This window comes from Dreissena polymorpha, chromosome 10 (assembly GCF_020536995.1).
Source record: "Dreissena polymorpha isolate Duluth1 chromosome 10, UMN_Dpol_1.0, whole genome shotgun sequence".
Classification (NCBI taxonomy): Eukaryota; Metazoa; Mollusca; class Bivalvia; order Myida; family Dreissenidae; genus Dreissena; species Dreissena polymorpha.
In genome coordinates, this window is record NC_068364.1 from 71,822,413 (window position 1) to 71,838,931 (window position 16,519).

General features: G+C 33.7%; 1 protein-coding gene and 1 long non-coding RNA gene across 2 annotated transcripts; one reads left to right on the top strand and one right to left on the bottom strand.

Annotated features, from left to right (window-relative positions):
* Window positions 1-544: 544 nt before the first annotated feature.
* LOC127848154 (uncharacterized) lies at window positions 545-12,688 on the bottom strand. The gene is made up of 7 exons (XM_052380454.1): window positions 12,566-12,688; window positions 11,332-11,627; window positions 9,955-10,169; window positions 8,341-8,443; window positions 7,894-7,993; window positions 6,199-6,315; window positions 545-5,062 (listed from the first exon to the last, which is right to left on the bottom strand). The coding sequence occupies exons 1-7, from the start codon at window positions 12,585-12,587 to the stop codon at window positions 4,986-4,988; spliced, it is 930 nt and encodes a 309-aa protein (XP_052236414.1). The 5' UTR covers window positions 12,588-12,688; the 3' UTR covers window positions 545-4,985.
* Window positions 11,542-14,200, top strand: LOC127848157 (uncharacterized). Its single transcript, XR_008034388.1, has 3 exons — window positions 11,542-11,648; window positions 12,268-12,374; window positions 13,741-14,200. It is a non-coding gene; the product is annotated as an uncharacterized LOC127848157 (long non-coding RNA).
* The last annotated feature ends 2,319 nt before the right edge of the window (window positions 14,201-16,519 follow it).

A 16,519-nucleotide genomic window follows, 5' to 3' on the forward strand; every position in this document is an offset into this window, starting at 1 on the left:
CACAAATTGATTATATTTTAAAAAGGGATTTTCCACAGAATCCCTTTTAAAATGGTCATTTTAAAGGAAATTTCTTTTAAAAAAACCCACATTTTTCTCACTTTTTATAAGAAATTAAAAAAAATTTACGCTGACAGTACAACCCATCTTACATTCAGACAGGAAAATTGAACTGAAACTTAAATGTTATGCTGGCGGTACAACCTCCCAAAGGTTCAAAATAAAAACTGAATATTCTTTGAAAATGTTACGCCGGCAGTACAAACTCCCTAAGGTTCATAATCACATAGACAGATAATTGTTTGAAAATGTTACGCCGGCGGTACCAAATTCCAGCAAGGTATAATCACACAGTAAAAATCACACTGAAAAAAAGGAAGATAAACCACTTTTAAATGTTCAAGTTCTTAGGTTCATAATCACAACAGATAATTCTTTGAAAATGTTACGCTGGCGGTACAAACTCTCAGAGGATCATAATCAAAATGTTACGCCGGCGGTACAAACTCCCTAAGGTACCAATAGTAAAAATCACACAAACCACTTTTAAATGTTTAAGTTCTTAATTTAATAGTAAATTATACAAGTAATGTAAGTACAGAACACACACAATGATATAACCCTTAAAATGTAACTGAAAATGTTACGCTGGCGGTACAACCTCATAAATGTTCATAATCACAACAGATAATTCTTTGAAAATGTTACGCTGGCGGTACAAACTCTCAAAAAGTACACAATGACAGATAATTGTTTAAAAATGTTACGCCGGCGGTACAAACTTCCAAAAATGCATAATCACACAGAAAAAATCACACTGAAAAAAAGGAAGATAAACCACTTTTAAATGTTTAAGTTCTTAGGTTCATAATCACAACAGATAATTCTTTGAAAATGTTACGCTGGCGGTACAAACTCTCAGAGGATCATAATAACAACAGATAATTCTTGAAAATGTTACGCCGGCGGTACAAAACTCCCTAAGGTACCAATAGTAAAAATCGCACAAACCACTTTTAAATGTTTAAGTTCTTAATTTAATAGTAAATTATACAAGTAATGTAAATACAGAACACACAAAATGATATAACCCTTAAAATTTAACTGAAAATGTTACGCTGGCGGTACAACCTCCCAAAGGTTCATAATCACAACAGATCATTCTTTGAAAATGTTACGCTGGCGGTACAAACTCTCAGAGGATCATAAACACAATGACAGATAATTGTTTAAAAATGTTACGCCGGCGGTACAAACTTCCAGAAATGCATAATCACACAGAAAAAATCACACTGAAAAAAAGGAAGGTAAACCACTTTTAAATGTATAAGTTCTTAAATTATTAGCAAATTATAAAACAAGTCATAACAAGGGCTGTTTGTAAAACATGCATGCCCCCCATATGGGCTCTCCGTTGTAGTGACAGCCATTGTGTGAATATGTTTTTTGTAACTGTGACCTTGACCTTTGACCTAGTGACCTGAAAATCAATAGGGGTCATTTGCAAGTCATGATCAATGTACTTATGAAGTTTCATGATCCTAGCCATAAGCGTTCTTGATTTATCATCCGGACACCATTTTACTATTTCGGGTCACCGTGAAATTGACCTTTGACCTAGTGGCCTGAGAATCAGTAGGGGTCATCTGCAAGTCATGATCAATCTACCTATCAAGTTTCATGTTCCTAGGAATAAGCGTTCTTCAGTTATCATCCGAAAAACATTTTACTATTTCGGGTCACCGTGAACTTGACCTTTGACCAAGTGACCTCAAAATCGAACGGGGTCATCTGCGAGTCATGATCAGTGCACCTATGAAGTTTCATGATCCTAGGCATAAGCCTTCTTGAGTTATCATCCGGAAACCATTTTACTATTTCGGGTCACCATGACCTTGACCTTTGACCTCAAAATCAATAGGGGTCATCTGCAAGTCATGATCAATGTACCTATGAAGTTTCATGATCGTAGCCATTAGCGTTCTTGAGTTATCATCCGGAAACCATTTTACTATTTCAGGTCCCCGTGACCTTGACCTTTGATATAGTGACCTGAAAATCAATAAGGGTCAACTGCGAGTCATGATCAATCTACCTATCAAGTTTCATGATCCTAGGCATAAGCGTTCTTGAGTTATCATACGGAAACCATTTTCCTATTTCGGGTCACCGTGACCTTGACCTTTGACCTAGTGACCTGAAAATCAATAGGGGTCATCTGCCAGCCATTATCAATCTACCTACGAAGTTTCAATGTTCCTAGGCATAAGCGTTCTTGAGTTATCATCCGGAAACCATTTTACTATTTCGGGTCACTGTGACCTTGACCTATGACCTAGTGACCTGCATATTAATAGGGGTCATCTGCGAGTTATGATCAATCTACATATCAAGTTTCATGATCCTAGGCCTAAGCGTTCTTGAGTTACCATACGGAAACCATTTTACTATTTCAGGTCACCGTGATCTTGACCTTTGATCTAGTGACCTCAAAATCAATGGGGGTCATCTGCGAGTCATGATCAATGTACCTATGAAGTTTCATGATCATAGGCCCAAGCGTTCTTGAGTTATCATCTGGAAACCACCTGATGGACAAACCGACCGACAGACCGACATGTGCAAAGCAATATACCCCCTCTTCTTCGAAGGGGGGCATAGTAAATACAGAACACACAAAATGTTGTGTAAATTTTCAATCAGTGAAATTTTCAAAATAAAAAACAATACCAGTATACTAATATGTACTCAATCCACCAGTCAGCAGGTCAGAAAATATATATTAAATAGTGGGAATGATTCCATATTATTTATGTCACACTTAAATTAGTTCTCAAAATATACTAGTATTAAAAAATGCTAAACATTTTTTTTTAACATGTGAAGTCATTATGAAAAATTAAATATTTAAATAAAACAATCTTTACCGCTATTACATGTATAACCATTCAAAGTTCTTTAACAGGTGCAATTGCTGCAATTTGTATTTTCATTACTAAACAATTCTGTCACAATTTTAGTATGTATTGTAAGGGCAGAACTTTATTGTTTCTCTGAAATACTCAAACATCATATAGGACATACAAAATAAAACATTGGTAATCACAAATTAACAAAATCAATTTTAATTCAGCATATTAAAATGAAGACAAGTTCATACAAAGCATTTCTAAACCGAAATCGAAAAAATGTTAGAATAATGCACATGAACACATTCACAGTTACAATGGCTTACAAAGGCTGACTGAATACGAATTGTTCACCATTAGAACTTATTTTCTGTCTAGTTTCCCAAAAGATCTCAGGTTATTTTAAGATATTAAATTGATTGCAACAGTAAGAAACGTGAAATCTCTTTAATTAACTTTTGTTTATATAGCGAAAGAAATTCAAAAATAGTTTTATTTAAAATAATCTCATAAACCATTCTAACATATAAACTGTTATATACAAGTCCCATATTCTACTGACCGAAATGACATAAGAAGAATATGACCACCACCACTGAACAAAACCAATAATGAAAAAAGCATATACCTAAGTGAAAAGACAAGTTCTCATCAAGCATTTCAAAATGGAATTCAAACATTCTTTGGATAATGCACATAAACAAAAGTGCAGTAAAGAGAATCAAATTGTTGATTAGGGAATATTCAATTCCAACATTAAACTGAAGAAAAAGATGTAGAATAATGCTTACACTTGAAATATGATCATCAGTGTGATGTAAAATTCATGTTGTTTTTTTTTTACTTCAAAACAAGAGTGCCAAACTGTCACAAGATACGCCCGTTCGGAGGTTTTGGACACCATGCTTAATGCTTGAAATGCACTAAGTGACCTCGAGACCTAGTTATTGACCCGGCATGACCCATATTTGAACTTGACCTAGATATCATTTAGATGTAACATCTGACTAAATTTGGTGAAGATCAAATGAAAACTACTTCAATTAGAGAGCGGGCACCATGCTAAATGCTTGAAATTCATTATGTGTCCGATCGTGACCTCGTTTTTGACCCGGCATGACCCATATTCGAATTTGATCTACATATCATCTAGACTCAACTTCTGACCAAATTAGGTGATGATCAGATGCAAACTACTTCAATTAGAGAGCGGACACCATGCTAAATGCTTGAAATGCACTAAGTAACCTTGTGACCTAGTTTTTGACCCGGCATGACCCATATTCGAACTTGACCTAGATATCAACTAGATGCAACTACTGACCAAGTTTGGTGAAGATCGGATGAATACAATTTGAATTAGAGTCCGGACAAAGTGGCGCCGTTGAAAATGCACTAATTGACCCTATGACCTAGTTTTTGACCCGGCATGACCCATATTCGAACTTGGCCTATATATCAACTAGATGCAACTGCTGACCAAGTTTGGTGAAGATCGGATGAATACAATTTGAAATAGAGTCCGGACAAAGTGGCCCCTTTGAAAATGCACTTATTGACCCTATGACCTAGTTTTTGACCCGGCATGACCCATATTCGAACTTGGCCTAGATATCAACTAGATGCAACTGCTGACCAAGTTTGGTGAAGATCGGATGAATACAATTTGAATTAGAGTCCGGACAAAGTGATGCCTTCCGCCCGCCGCCCGCCGCCCGCCGCCAAGGGGTTTCACATAATACGTCCCGTATTTTATACGGGCGTATAAAAAGGGCAATCATTTGCATGATTTGATAAAAAAAAATGAAGCTATCAGTCTCACAATTTGATTAAAATTATCTATGCATTTTTTTATAAAACAGAAATTTCACACCATAAAATTTAAGTTAATTCCATAACTTGACAGGGAAATGTCTTAGTATGAGAAACCTGACTTCAATCATTCAGAAAAATAACATGAAGTGCCTTAATATGTACTCTGGTTGCATATATTGATAACAACATTTATTTTAAGTTCACGACATTTTTAGTCTTGAGAAAATAGGTATAGCTTCTAGATGTGGCAATAGGATGACCTTACATCTGTCCCACCTCTCTCACCCATGAGGACCTCACTCTACTAACTCCATCAGAGTACTGGACTGAACACTCTCCTGAATAAAAGACATCTTGAAATGTAAGAATTTGAATGCTGTTATACAGCCAGGCGATATGATAATCATATGGTTATTAATTATGTCTTTTAAATTATAGCATTAGTACTCATAGCAATTGATACTGCAGAGTTAAATGTACAATGTTTTGCTGGAAAACTATAGTTTGGTACTCACAATGGGATATATAAAGAAACTGCATAAATATACCATTCATGTTTTCATAGCCAGAAATAACCAATATGATTGTCAATTTGAAATATCAAACACAGTTGTTGTGTGATGTGAAATGTCTTTGCATGTTTAAATTGTCACTTACATAATTAAAGGGTGTCTGACAGACAAATCCCTGCTATAGGTTCAATGAGTGAACGGGAAAAAATTGCCAAAACAAGATGGACTACAGCAATTCATGAATATCTGTTTAAGTTGAAATGGTACAATTCACTGCTTATGAATAAATTGTACAGCAATATGGATAAGTAACATAAAATCTACACAAAATAATAACTCTCTTTAATTAATTTCAATCGCCAACCCTCACGATATGAGTGGCAGTTCTTGATGATAATCATTCTGTATTTTTATGTTTAATGAATGAGAAATGAATAAGGAGTTGCACAACAAAAAAGTGTGACAGACATTACTGCAATACCAAACGCCTGTGGTGGGGTATAATAAAGCAGTTAGTTATTAATAAAGTTATGTAATATATATATATATATATATTTCACTATGATTCTAAAAGTGTACCTTTCAAGCAAGGTGTTTTTAAAACTAACAGTCACTTTACTAGTTGAAAATATGCATGCTGTCAGCTTTTGACAAACAGACAAGAACAGAAAAAAGGGTTTATATGTTGAGTTTCACAATATAAACAAGATTATCATTGCATGCAATGCAAAATTCCCCTACTGGTCAAAATACCATTACAAAATTGTCAGCAACATTGTCAGTGTTGTTTTGATATATCCTATAGTTCCCTCTGGGCATACCGGTAGGGAACTTACAACTGATAATTTATTCACAGTAATTAAAGCTTAATTTTGTACATGGTCAGTATCATATGGGATTTTGTTCATCTCACTTGAAAATTGTACATTATTCGTAAAATATTTTATTATGTTTAAAATTACCGTTAGCATATTTTCGGATCAATTTGGCCGGCAACCATTCCTCTCGTCCGTCTTCAAATCTCCAGAATGCTTCAATTTCTTTGTCCTTTGATGAATTTTCCTTGGACTTCGAGCAATCTGTTTTCAGATAGAATAAAAGACCCTGAACTGAATTGATGAACTACCAACCATGAGCCATCTGCAGACAGTGTCATCCACTTGTCCGAGTGTTGGGTAGAGAAGAGGAAATCATTAGTAATAGTATTACGGTTAACTGTCCATGTAAAGTAAATGTTACCAGTGACACTCCAACACTCAATGTTCAAAATGGGGCACACATTTAGCAAAATAATATCAAGGTTTATCTGCCATTGATATATATGTTCACTTTGTGACAATAAACAAGAATACTTGACTATGACCAAATATCTATTTCCATTTTTTATAGAAATTGTCCTCAACAATAGGGTCAATAAACAATGAAATTTACAACATGAAAATGGGCCATAATTATGAGAACAGGTTATAAAACTAAAACTTTAACCCATTCTCCCAAGTGTGTTCTTATCTTTATGAGCCCAGCTCAAGTTTTAGGGCCCATGGCTACTGGACTCTCGCTAATTCATAGCCCTAATGATTCAATTTAGGCTTATTTGCCCTTGAGAACTGAGATGCATTTTTAATTGGTAAACATGAATACCTAAGTTGAACCAAATGTCTTTGACAGTCTCTGAGAAATGGACCATAAAAAATGATCATCTTGATAGTACAACTATTCATGGTTTTATTTGGGACAGGTGACAAGTTGAGCAGACCACCGTGTCGTCATCATTTTAGCACATTTTTTAAAATTATACCCAAATTATGTATTTCAATGGGTGAATAAACAGTAAACGGTAGATAAATTGTGAAAACTGTTGTTTATGTCTAAATCTTAGGATAATTGTGGGAAAGAATACTTCTATTAGCATTAACTTGACAATTGAATAACCAGAAAAATTTAATAGAAATATATTACAGAACATGTAAAAACAAGTGCTGTTTGTAAAACACGCATGCTCTCCAAATGGGCAGTTCATTGTAGTGGCAGCCAGGCCATTGTGACCTTTAACTTTGACCTAGTGACCTTAAAATCAATACCGGTCATCTGCCAGTCATGATCAATGTACCAATGAAGTTTCATGATCAAGGCCTAAGCATTCTTGAGTTATCATCCCGAACCACTGTGACCTTGACCTAGTGACCTGAAAACAATAGGGGTCCTCTGCCAGATGGACCGACAAACCGACCAACAAACAGACCGACTGACATGTGCAAAACAATATTCCCCCTCTTCTCCGAAGGGGTGCATAAAAATATTTATTACATATAAATCAGGATAACTCACTTTTGATCAAGTGTCAATGTATGTCAACTTATATCTGATCAACTGTCACTGGTGTCTCAAACAGGGTCTTTATGAGGTTATTTGGTACTTGAAGCCTGGACATTTGTGTCTATGCCTAATAACTAAAACTGCATATTCAGGTTTAAAAACATTGAAATATTAGGCAAATTAATGGGGTTGGCATAAGAAGATGTGTGTTCACTCAAAGTGGTCTTAAACCAGTTTTTGTGAATTATTCTAAACTCTGTAAGTCAAGAAATAGTTATCATTTATAAAAAAGATCCATTCATTAAGTGTTCAAGAATATTATTAGAAATATATGCACTTACGCTCTGTCAGTTGACGCCTCAATTCTGAGTTTTCCGTTTCCAGTTTGGAACATTTGTCCTTCATCATTTGAAGCTCATCAACTACCTTGCTGTACTTCTCCTAGAAGTACAAGTTAATATATTGATCTATGAGCAGACCCTTTTTCTGCCGATTTTAATAGTAGTTTCATGTTCCCCCCAAAAAAAAAATTCTGAATTTTTTTTTTTTTTGCCATGCAAAAAAACTTTTTTTATTCTCACAAGGAAAACTGAAGCACAACTTCCCAATTTCACAGGTAATGTTCTCAAAATGCTTTTTCAGGCTATTTAAAAGATCAAATACTTTTTCATTTTAACATCATTTACCTGATTTCCAATCAAACACAAGGCCTTTCTTAATACTTGCATTATTTATTTATTTAATTGCTCATGTTTCTGTTACACAAAAAAGGAAATTAATTAACTTACAAGGAGTCCCTCAGAAGTGTTTGAACATTCCTCATTGGCATCATCTTCCAGGTCAGTTTGCTTTCTTTTTTTTGTAAGTGGTCTGGATCCCAAAAATTCCTTTCTAAAAAATATTCAAAAATTAACTTCAAATATATACAACACCAACATGTTTTACATTGTCTGTGGCTTCAGGGCTTTTTTTCTTTCTTTGGGACCCACGGTAAAATGGCCCTTTCCCCTCGGATTTTTTTTCCCCTCAGCAGGCAAATTTTCCCCCAGACTTGATTTTTTTCCCTTAAATTTTTATTTTTTTTTAAACTTTAAATTCATAAGTTAACCTGATCCAGTGTAGAAATTAAAACATATTGCATAATTAAATTATCTGTTGCCTTGAATTTGTTATAAAAACAGCAAAATATGTTAAATTGATTATTTAAGACTTTCCTTATTTCCGCCAAAATCCGGTGTTTTGCGTGATTTTTCCCCCAAATTCAGCATTTCGCACGATTATTTTTCCCCTCAAAAAAGGCCAGGCCCTTTCCCCAAAGTAAGATAAAAACCCCTGGGCTTTAAAATGTCCCGCGACACAGGTGCCTCAACATGCTTGTGAAATTATAAAAATGAAAACAGAGCAAATATAACAACCCCTTTTTTAAAAGGTACATAAAGGACATACAGAGAAAATACTTATTAAAACACTGTTTGGGGTTAACCAATCAAGCAATGTAAGAAAAAACTTACATACACAGTACATAGTACTGTAAAAGCGTTTGAGCACCTGTCCCAAATTAGAATTAGTAGTATTCATAACTCGCACAAAAAAAAATCATTATTTTTAATTCTACCATGGCAACTTCTTTGCTATTGACATATTAGGAAGTTTTGTGGTTGATTCTGCAACAAAACACTTACGGCTTTGAATGCTTTGAAAGTAGGTTTATAAATAACCCAACATTTTATTTAAATTGTAATGGCATATTCATGTATATATTTAATCCGCTGAAATGGAGGATGGGGGCTTATATAAAAGTTCTCATTTATTACCTTGAAATACAGGTTAATTATAAATACAACCGGTAAGTATTTAAATAATCAACAATGAATTGTTCTTAATTTGGGTTACACAAACAGTGTGTTGTTCTGTTGTTGCAATCAAGCCACTCATGCAGCACCGTAAGGGTTTAATGTCTTTGCATCATTACTGCAATAACTAATGCCTACCAGTCTATTATTTCTTTAAAAAAATTAATATTCACATTTACATTCTTTCCTATAATAATTCAAATAAGATGATACCCTTCAGCTAAAGACATTGAGTTTAAATAAAATGCAGTAAATTTGGTTGATTTTTGACAAAGCCACTGTCAAATTATTTCATATTGTGCCTACTAATGACAGAGTAGCTCTCTAGACAAGCATTGTCCGGATTAACAGCACAAAAAACATCAAACAATCATTGTGACAAATATGTCAAGATCACACAAGGCAGGTCTGACAAAATTATGCCTGAAAATCATCAATTGATAAATAAATAAGCTTGTTCCCATGACACCACTCCCACTTGCGTTATAAGAAATACGATGAAAATTTTAAAGTCTGTTACAGTTTTGTAAATTCACAATTAATTCTTACATTTTGTTGTTATATTCAGCTAATCCTTTGCTTCGCAGAATGTTCAGACACGACTCAATATCCTCGGTTGATTGAATTTTCAAGAGTGGTCTGAAGAATTTTTCAGTGATCTTCACTGAATCACCCGAAACTTCCTCCACAATGGCCCAAACTCTCTGTTCAAGCCGAGCCATCTTAATATGCAGTCCATACGAATTCTGGAATCTTCTGATGTCCTGTAAATCATGAATAATGATAACCATTCAGTATACAAAACTATAAATAATAACGCTTTGCATAATCACCTTAGAGGACTGTCCAATGTAAAATATTGGATATATTTTTTTTATAAACAACTGGTAGCAAGATGAGTTGCAGATAGTTGGTCAGTAACCACATTTTAACTAACTCTTTTGACCTGTTAATTCTTTCAACAGTGAACAATGCCCATTATATTACTCCAAATATTGTACACAATTGGATAGCAGAAAAGTCAAATTTGAACAAGAGTGCCAAACTGTCACAAGATACGCCCGTTTGTAGGTTTTGGTCACCATGCTCAATGCTTGAAATGCAGTAAGTGACCTCTAGACCTATTTATTGACCCGGCATGACCCTTTTTTGAACTTGACCTAGATATCATTTAGATGCAACATCTGACTAAATTTGATGAAGATCAGATGAAAACTACTTCAATAAGAGAGCGGACACCATACACATGAAATGCACTATGTGACCTTGTGACCTCATTTTTGACCCAGCATGACCCATATCCGAACTTGACTTGCATATCATCTAGACACAACTTCTGACTAAATTTGGTGAAGATCAGATGAAAACTACTTCAATTAGAGAGCGGACATCATGCTTAATCCTTGAAATGCACTAAGTGACCCGGTGACCTATTTTTTGACCCGACATGACCCATATTCGAACTTGACCTAGATATTGTCTAGACACAACTTCTGACCAAGTTTGGTGAAGATCGGATGAAAACTATTTCAATTAGAGAGCGGACACTGCTGTGGATGCCGCCCGCCAAGGGTTAAACTATTATAAAGTCTCTCAACGTGCTTGCTTTAAACATAGGATTGGTATTGCTTTTTGCAGACAATTTTAATGTGCACCAACTATGTTAAGATTATAATATTGTCAATGCCTACATAAGTACTTTTCATCAAAATGGTGTTTATTTATATTTATTAAATGTCAAATCATTCAACAGTCATTCATAAGTTAGCAGGTAGTCAAATGCCAATCCAACTGATGCCTCTGTTCATTGATTCAAATCTAAATAATTCAAAGAAAAACTGTTTAAAAAGTGTCTTGGTCAAACCATACTATATAAGCATGAGAATGCACATTTCAGACCCTTCCATTATATAAGAATAACTATACCTTCACATGAAAGATGGAAGACAGAGTTTCTTTCCAAGCCTTCATATCCGTTGGTGACATGTGCATTGATGGGCGAACTTGTCTCATAAGCCTCACCTTGTCAATGAAGCTTAGAGGCTTTTGCTTCTCCTGCAAGCAAACATTGTGCTGCCAACCCACCGTCAAGGCTGTGCATGTTGACAGGGCTGAATAAATATTCATTTTGACTGTGGTTATAGTTGCGAGACCACGCCTTAGAAGACCCTGAAGGGCTTCCCTTGTGTGATTCCCTCCAAGGGTCTCAACCTGTCCGGCACCTGCAATTCCATGATATCATTGTAAGTTGACAAAATGCAATGTACTAGTTTAACAGAATAAGATCACCAAGCAGCATTTAGAATATAAAAAAATCATTATTTCACCGGTCTCTAATAGTTAAATACTGTCTTAAATCTGCTCATCATAAGTATATCTCTATTTTTATATTTAACCCTCTATAACGCTCAAAATCAACAAAAATTAGTAAAGTATTTTGTAAAACCAAAACAATCAGTGTTCCTTTAAGCAATAGCCAAAATTCAACTCTAGATGTGGTATAATTACATAGATCTTTGAAGAAACAAAATGCTTGTTCTTATTTATTTGTGACACAATTTATTCCTTTTTTATTTTACTGCAAATAGATCTATTCTTAGGAAACAGAAACACTTAAATGGTACCCTGTAGTGTTTATGTGCGTATGAATAATACATATTGTTGTGGGAAATGAAGATGGCATTATATATGCAAAAATAATAATAAAACGAGCATCTATTTTACCAGACCACATCTGGCATTGAAAATTCGGCAATTGTCTAAAGTAAAATGAACACCATGATGTTGTGCAAAAAATTTGACAGTTGTATCCCTTGTATATATGTATATACTATAGTATAATAGAGTATTTTTTACCTAAAGATCCCTGTGAATACAACAGCCAGGACAGATTTTGAGGGCGCGCAAAGAATTTAGAGGGATTTAATAAAGGCTATATTCTAAGGAACCAAATATTACCAATATTAAAGGTAGCTTTATTAGTTATATTTTTAAACATGTTGGACTAGAATCTAGACAGACTCAGACTGTCAGAGACGAGCAAAATTCTCTATCGATAAATCTTCCACCATTTTGTTTTAGTCTTTCCCCGGTTGAACGCCCCAATGTAAAAAGTTACTCAAATATGCATCAAGCGAAAACGTGTTATATTTAGTGTTACCTTTCCTTCGATTTTTATCCATTTCAAATGTTATGTTTTATTAAACAAGTTCATGATTGCTCTTTTTTAAATGGCGTCCCAAAGATATTGATTGGTCGCTTAAAGGTTACTCAACACGAATAGTTAAACGAAACCCCTGACCATTCTCCTAGCAGATTTGTCGTTCGTCCCCTAATTCACCGCTGTGAAAGAGAGTGACCCCTGGCATTACGTTCTACACTAAAGCTTATATTTTTTAGTAACAAACCACATGATAATAAGTTTCACTATAGACAAATATATTCACATATTAAATACTACATATTCAAGTAATATACGAAAATTAAGCTGGCACACAATAGTAAACAAACTGACATGCTAAGTACAAGAGATAGAGATTATCATGCATTTTTAAAAGTAAACCATGCGTGTTTAAGTCAAAGAAGTAAGATATAGAAGGAAAATATAATTACTAATTTAAGTAATAAAATTTAAAAGATTATTCAATCATGTATATTTCACACATAAAACATTATAATGAAAGTATATTTTACTTAATAATGATATAAGTTACATATTAAATAATTTCCTTAGATGGAAAAATAGCAGGATAAAAAACTTATTAAATTGGGACCGGGAGGGTGTAGGACATTATGCGCAAATGTCTTAATGAGCTCCCTCTTCATAGTTCCACTTTTGGAACGTTGTGCGCTCTGTTTGGTACATTGTGCGAAATACAAGGGAATGTGTGAAGCGGTGGTTTGGGGTGTTAAATACATGTATATTTTAATAAGCAGCGTTATCTGTGGTTAATTAACCTAAGCGGACACATGCCACACTACACCCAATACCCAAACTGTGATATATACTGGTATGATTTATCAAGCAAATTCAATATTGATTTTAAATATTTTTATTCATACTAAGAAAACGTAATTATATCGTTGAAAACAATGGAGGAATATTACTGTATTATAATAAAATGTCAATATATTTCTAGAACAAATAAAAATTTTATTAGTTCAGCATTGTATAATTTAATTTCTAGAACAAATAAAACTGAATTTGATCAGCCAGCAAGTATATAATTCTATTACAGTTACAAATGTGGCCCAATAGAACGTAGTTTACTCACTTTAATCATTCATTTACTTTTGTTTGGCAAAGGTGACAGAACTTTTTTAATATGTTATTAGGAGATCAAGCTATACAACATACCTTCAGCTGTGAAATACTGTTCCTTGAAGCCTTCAGTCCAGATATGATGCCTTTCACTTCCTCGTTGACTATCAACAGCAAAGTCATCGCACTCAAGCGAACAGACCACTCCATATTTACCAATTATAATAGCAATGCTTATAAGTTATTTTATAACAGCACGAACTGAAACTGTAATTAAGATACTAGTATGTTGGATTTATAATGTGTTGTGACGATTATGTATTATATCATATCAGTTGACGAGTGATGTAACGCGCACCTGCAAAGTTTATACTCCGCCCACAGGTTGGCAAAAATAGATGGGATTCGTATAAGCTCCGCCCATATAAAGACGGTGAACATAATCCTCGATCTTAATGATAATCATGCACTATATCAAATATAATTATAAATTATGTCTGAATAAAACATAAGCTTGCAAGTAAATGCATTTTAGTAACGAATATACTGTAGTATTATTTGTTATTATTACTTTAAACGAACTCGGGAGTAGAATTCAATCTAACGGCTCGGTATATGTGGTAACCACAAAGATCTCCTAACTTAATTAGCACATCATTTGAGATAAAAAAAAATCTCAGAAATGCATATTCTTTCAGAATTAATTTAATCTAATAAAAAATCACTATTAATGTTGACAACAAACAACATATATATATATATATATATATATATATATATATATATATATATATATATAATATATATATATATATATATATATATATATATATCGAATTTATTTACGCAACAAATAGTTCTGATTTGAACATTAATATGTCTTTAAAACTTACAATGTAACACATTAAATAAATTCTCTCGCTAAAAGCTATTGTTTTTATTTGAAAATATAAGTTTTTGCAACGGACAAGCTATAGAAAACGAGTACCACTTTCTTCTTGTTTGCCCCCTATATTGAGAAATTAGAAAGGAACATTTAAAACCATAGATGACGTTTAAATACATTTGACATTCTAATGCAGTCGGTAAATACAAAAAAAGACATTATAAACCTTGCTTATATATTTTAACTGCTAATGTAATGCGTATTAATATGGACAATCAGTTATAATTAATAACAAGATATAGCCATGTTAAATGATATTTGTCATTGAATATGTTTGTTATAATTTAATAAATCTACAATTTCCACGAGTTACAGTTGAAGATATAATTGTATTGATTACTGCTGTTATACTGTTGTTGTTTTTAACATAATTAATTCTCTTATTGAATCAATTTATTGATATAATTATACACACTGCGTAACTTTCTGTTTTGTTGCAAAAAGCATTGTGTTATCATATATGCAAATAAAGGTTGTTGTTGGTATTTAATTGTTCACACCAATTGTGAGACTGTTTGTTTCATCATGTTTAACCCGGTGTTAAATTGCACATTACAATTCGTTCATCTCAAACCGATTATCATGTTATGATCGTTTATTGTCCAGACAGCTACAAAGTAAACATGGTGTCATAAAATTAGGGACCTATACTTGGGGCGCCTGCATAAACCACATGTGGCAGATGATTATATGGCCATTAAACACAATTTATGATAACCCCTATGTCATCTCTTGGCATATTGAGCAGTCATTTAAGCCAAACTTTAAAGCCAAAATAGAAAACAGTTGTTTAAATAATATACGTCACATATTTAAAAAAAGAACATATTAGTCCGAAATGGATAAGCAGGATTAAGTGTATATATATTAGCCAGTTTTATTATAATATACAATGTCTAAGAATTATTAATACAAAATGTTGTTGAATTTAACTGCTACACAAGTAATGTATTTAACGATTAGTGGCAAATATATAATCGGCTATTACGTGTAACCATTGTACGTTACAGCAGTGCACAAAACATCATCATGAAAACAAGCAATCCAAAATACTTGCGTAAAACATATTAAATATATAGTTTTATTAATCATAAAATGCTTGATTGTTACAAATATCAATCGATCCTTGTCTCTAGTAAAGAGATTTGAACATACACGCAAAGACAGTTAAATTTGCACGATAAATAAATAAATAATAAATAATAAATAAATAAATAATAAATAATAAATAAATAAATAAATAAATAATAAATAAATAAATAAATAAATAAATAAATAATAAATGAATGAATGAATGAATGAATGAATGAATGAATGAATGAATGAATGAATGAATGAATGAATGAATGAATGAATGAATTAATTAATGACTTCTGAATTAATGAATGAATTAATTATGAATGAATTAATTATTAAGAACTAATTAAGGAGGGAGGGAGGGAGGGAGGGCGGGAGGGAGGGGGGAGGGAGGGAGGGCGGGAGGAGAGGCGGGAGGGAGGGGGAGGGAGGGGGGCGGGCGGGAGGGAGGGAGGGCGGGAGGGAGTGCGTGCTGATGCGAGTGCAGTGGGTGAGTGTGAGTGAGTGAGTGAGTGAGTGAGTGAGTGAGTGAGTGAGTGGTGAGTGAGTGAGTGCGTGAGTGAGTGAGTGAGTGAGTGAGTGACTGACTGAGTGGACTGAGTGACTGAGTGACTGAATGAGTGAGTGAAGAAAATTAACAACATTTAACAATTGTTATGTATTCCGCTTTTGAGGGCTTTATTTATAATTGATTGCATGAACCTCAAGCTTACACTTTCGATCGCTGATGAACAATAACAACATCCACACCACTTATAATTATGATCAAATAAATAAATGTGTTATTATTGTTTAACTATCATTTATATAAGAAAAAAAACGGCTTATTT

What these genes read in the sequence shown, in the direction of transcription:
- LOC127848154 (XM_052380454.1), bottom strand. Translation starts at nt 12,587, where the DNA reads ATGGATAAAAATCGAAGGAAAG. An exon ending in GGATAAAAATCGAAGGAAAG is followed by an intron (nt 11,628 to 12,565) that starts GTAACACTAAAT and finishes ATGGAATTGCAG; the next exon opens with GTGCCGGACAGGTTGAGACC. An exon ending in GATCCGAAAATATGCTAACG is followed by an intron (nt 5,063 to 6,198) that starts GTAATTTTAAAC and finishes TCTTTTATTCAG; the next exon opens with GAGAGTGTTCAGTCCAGTAC.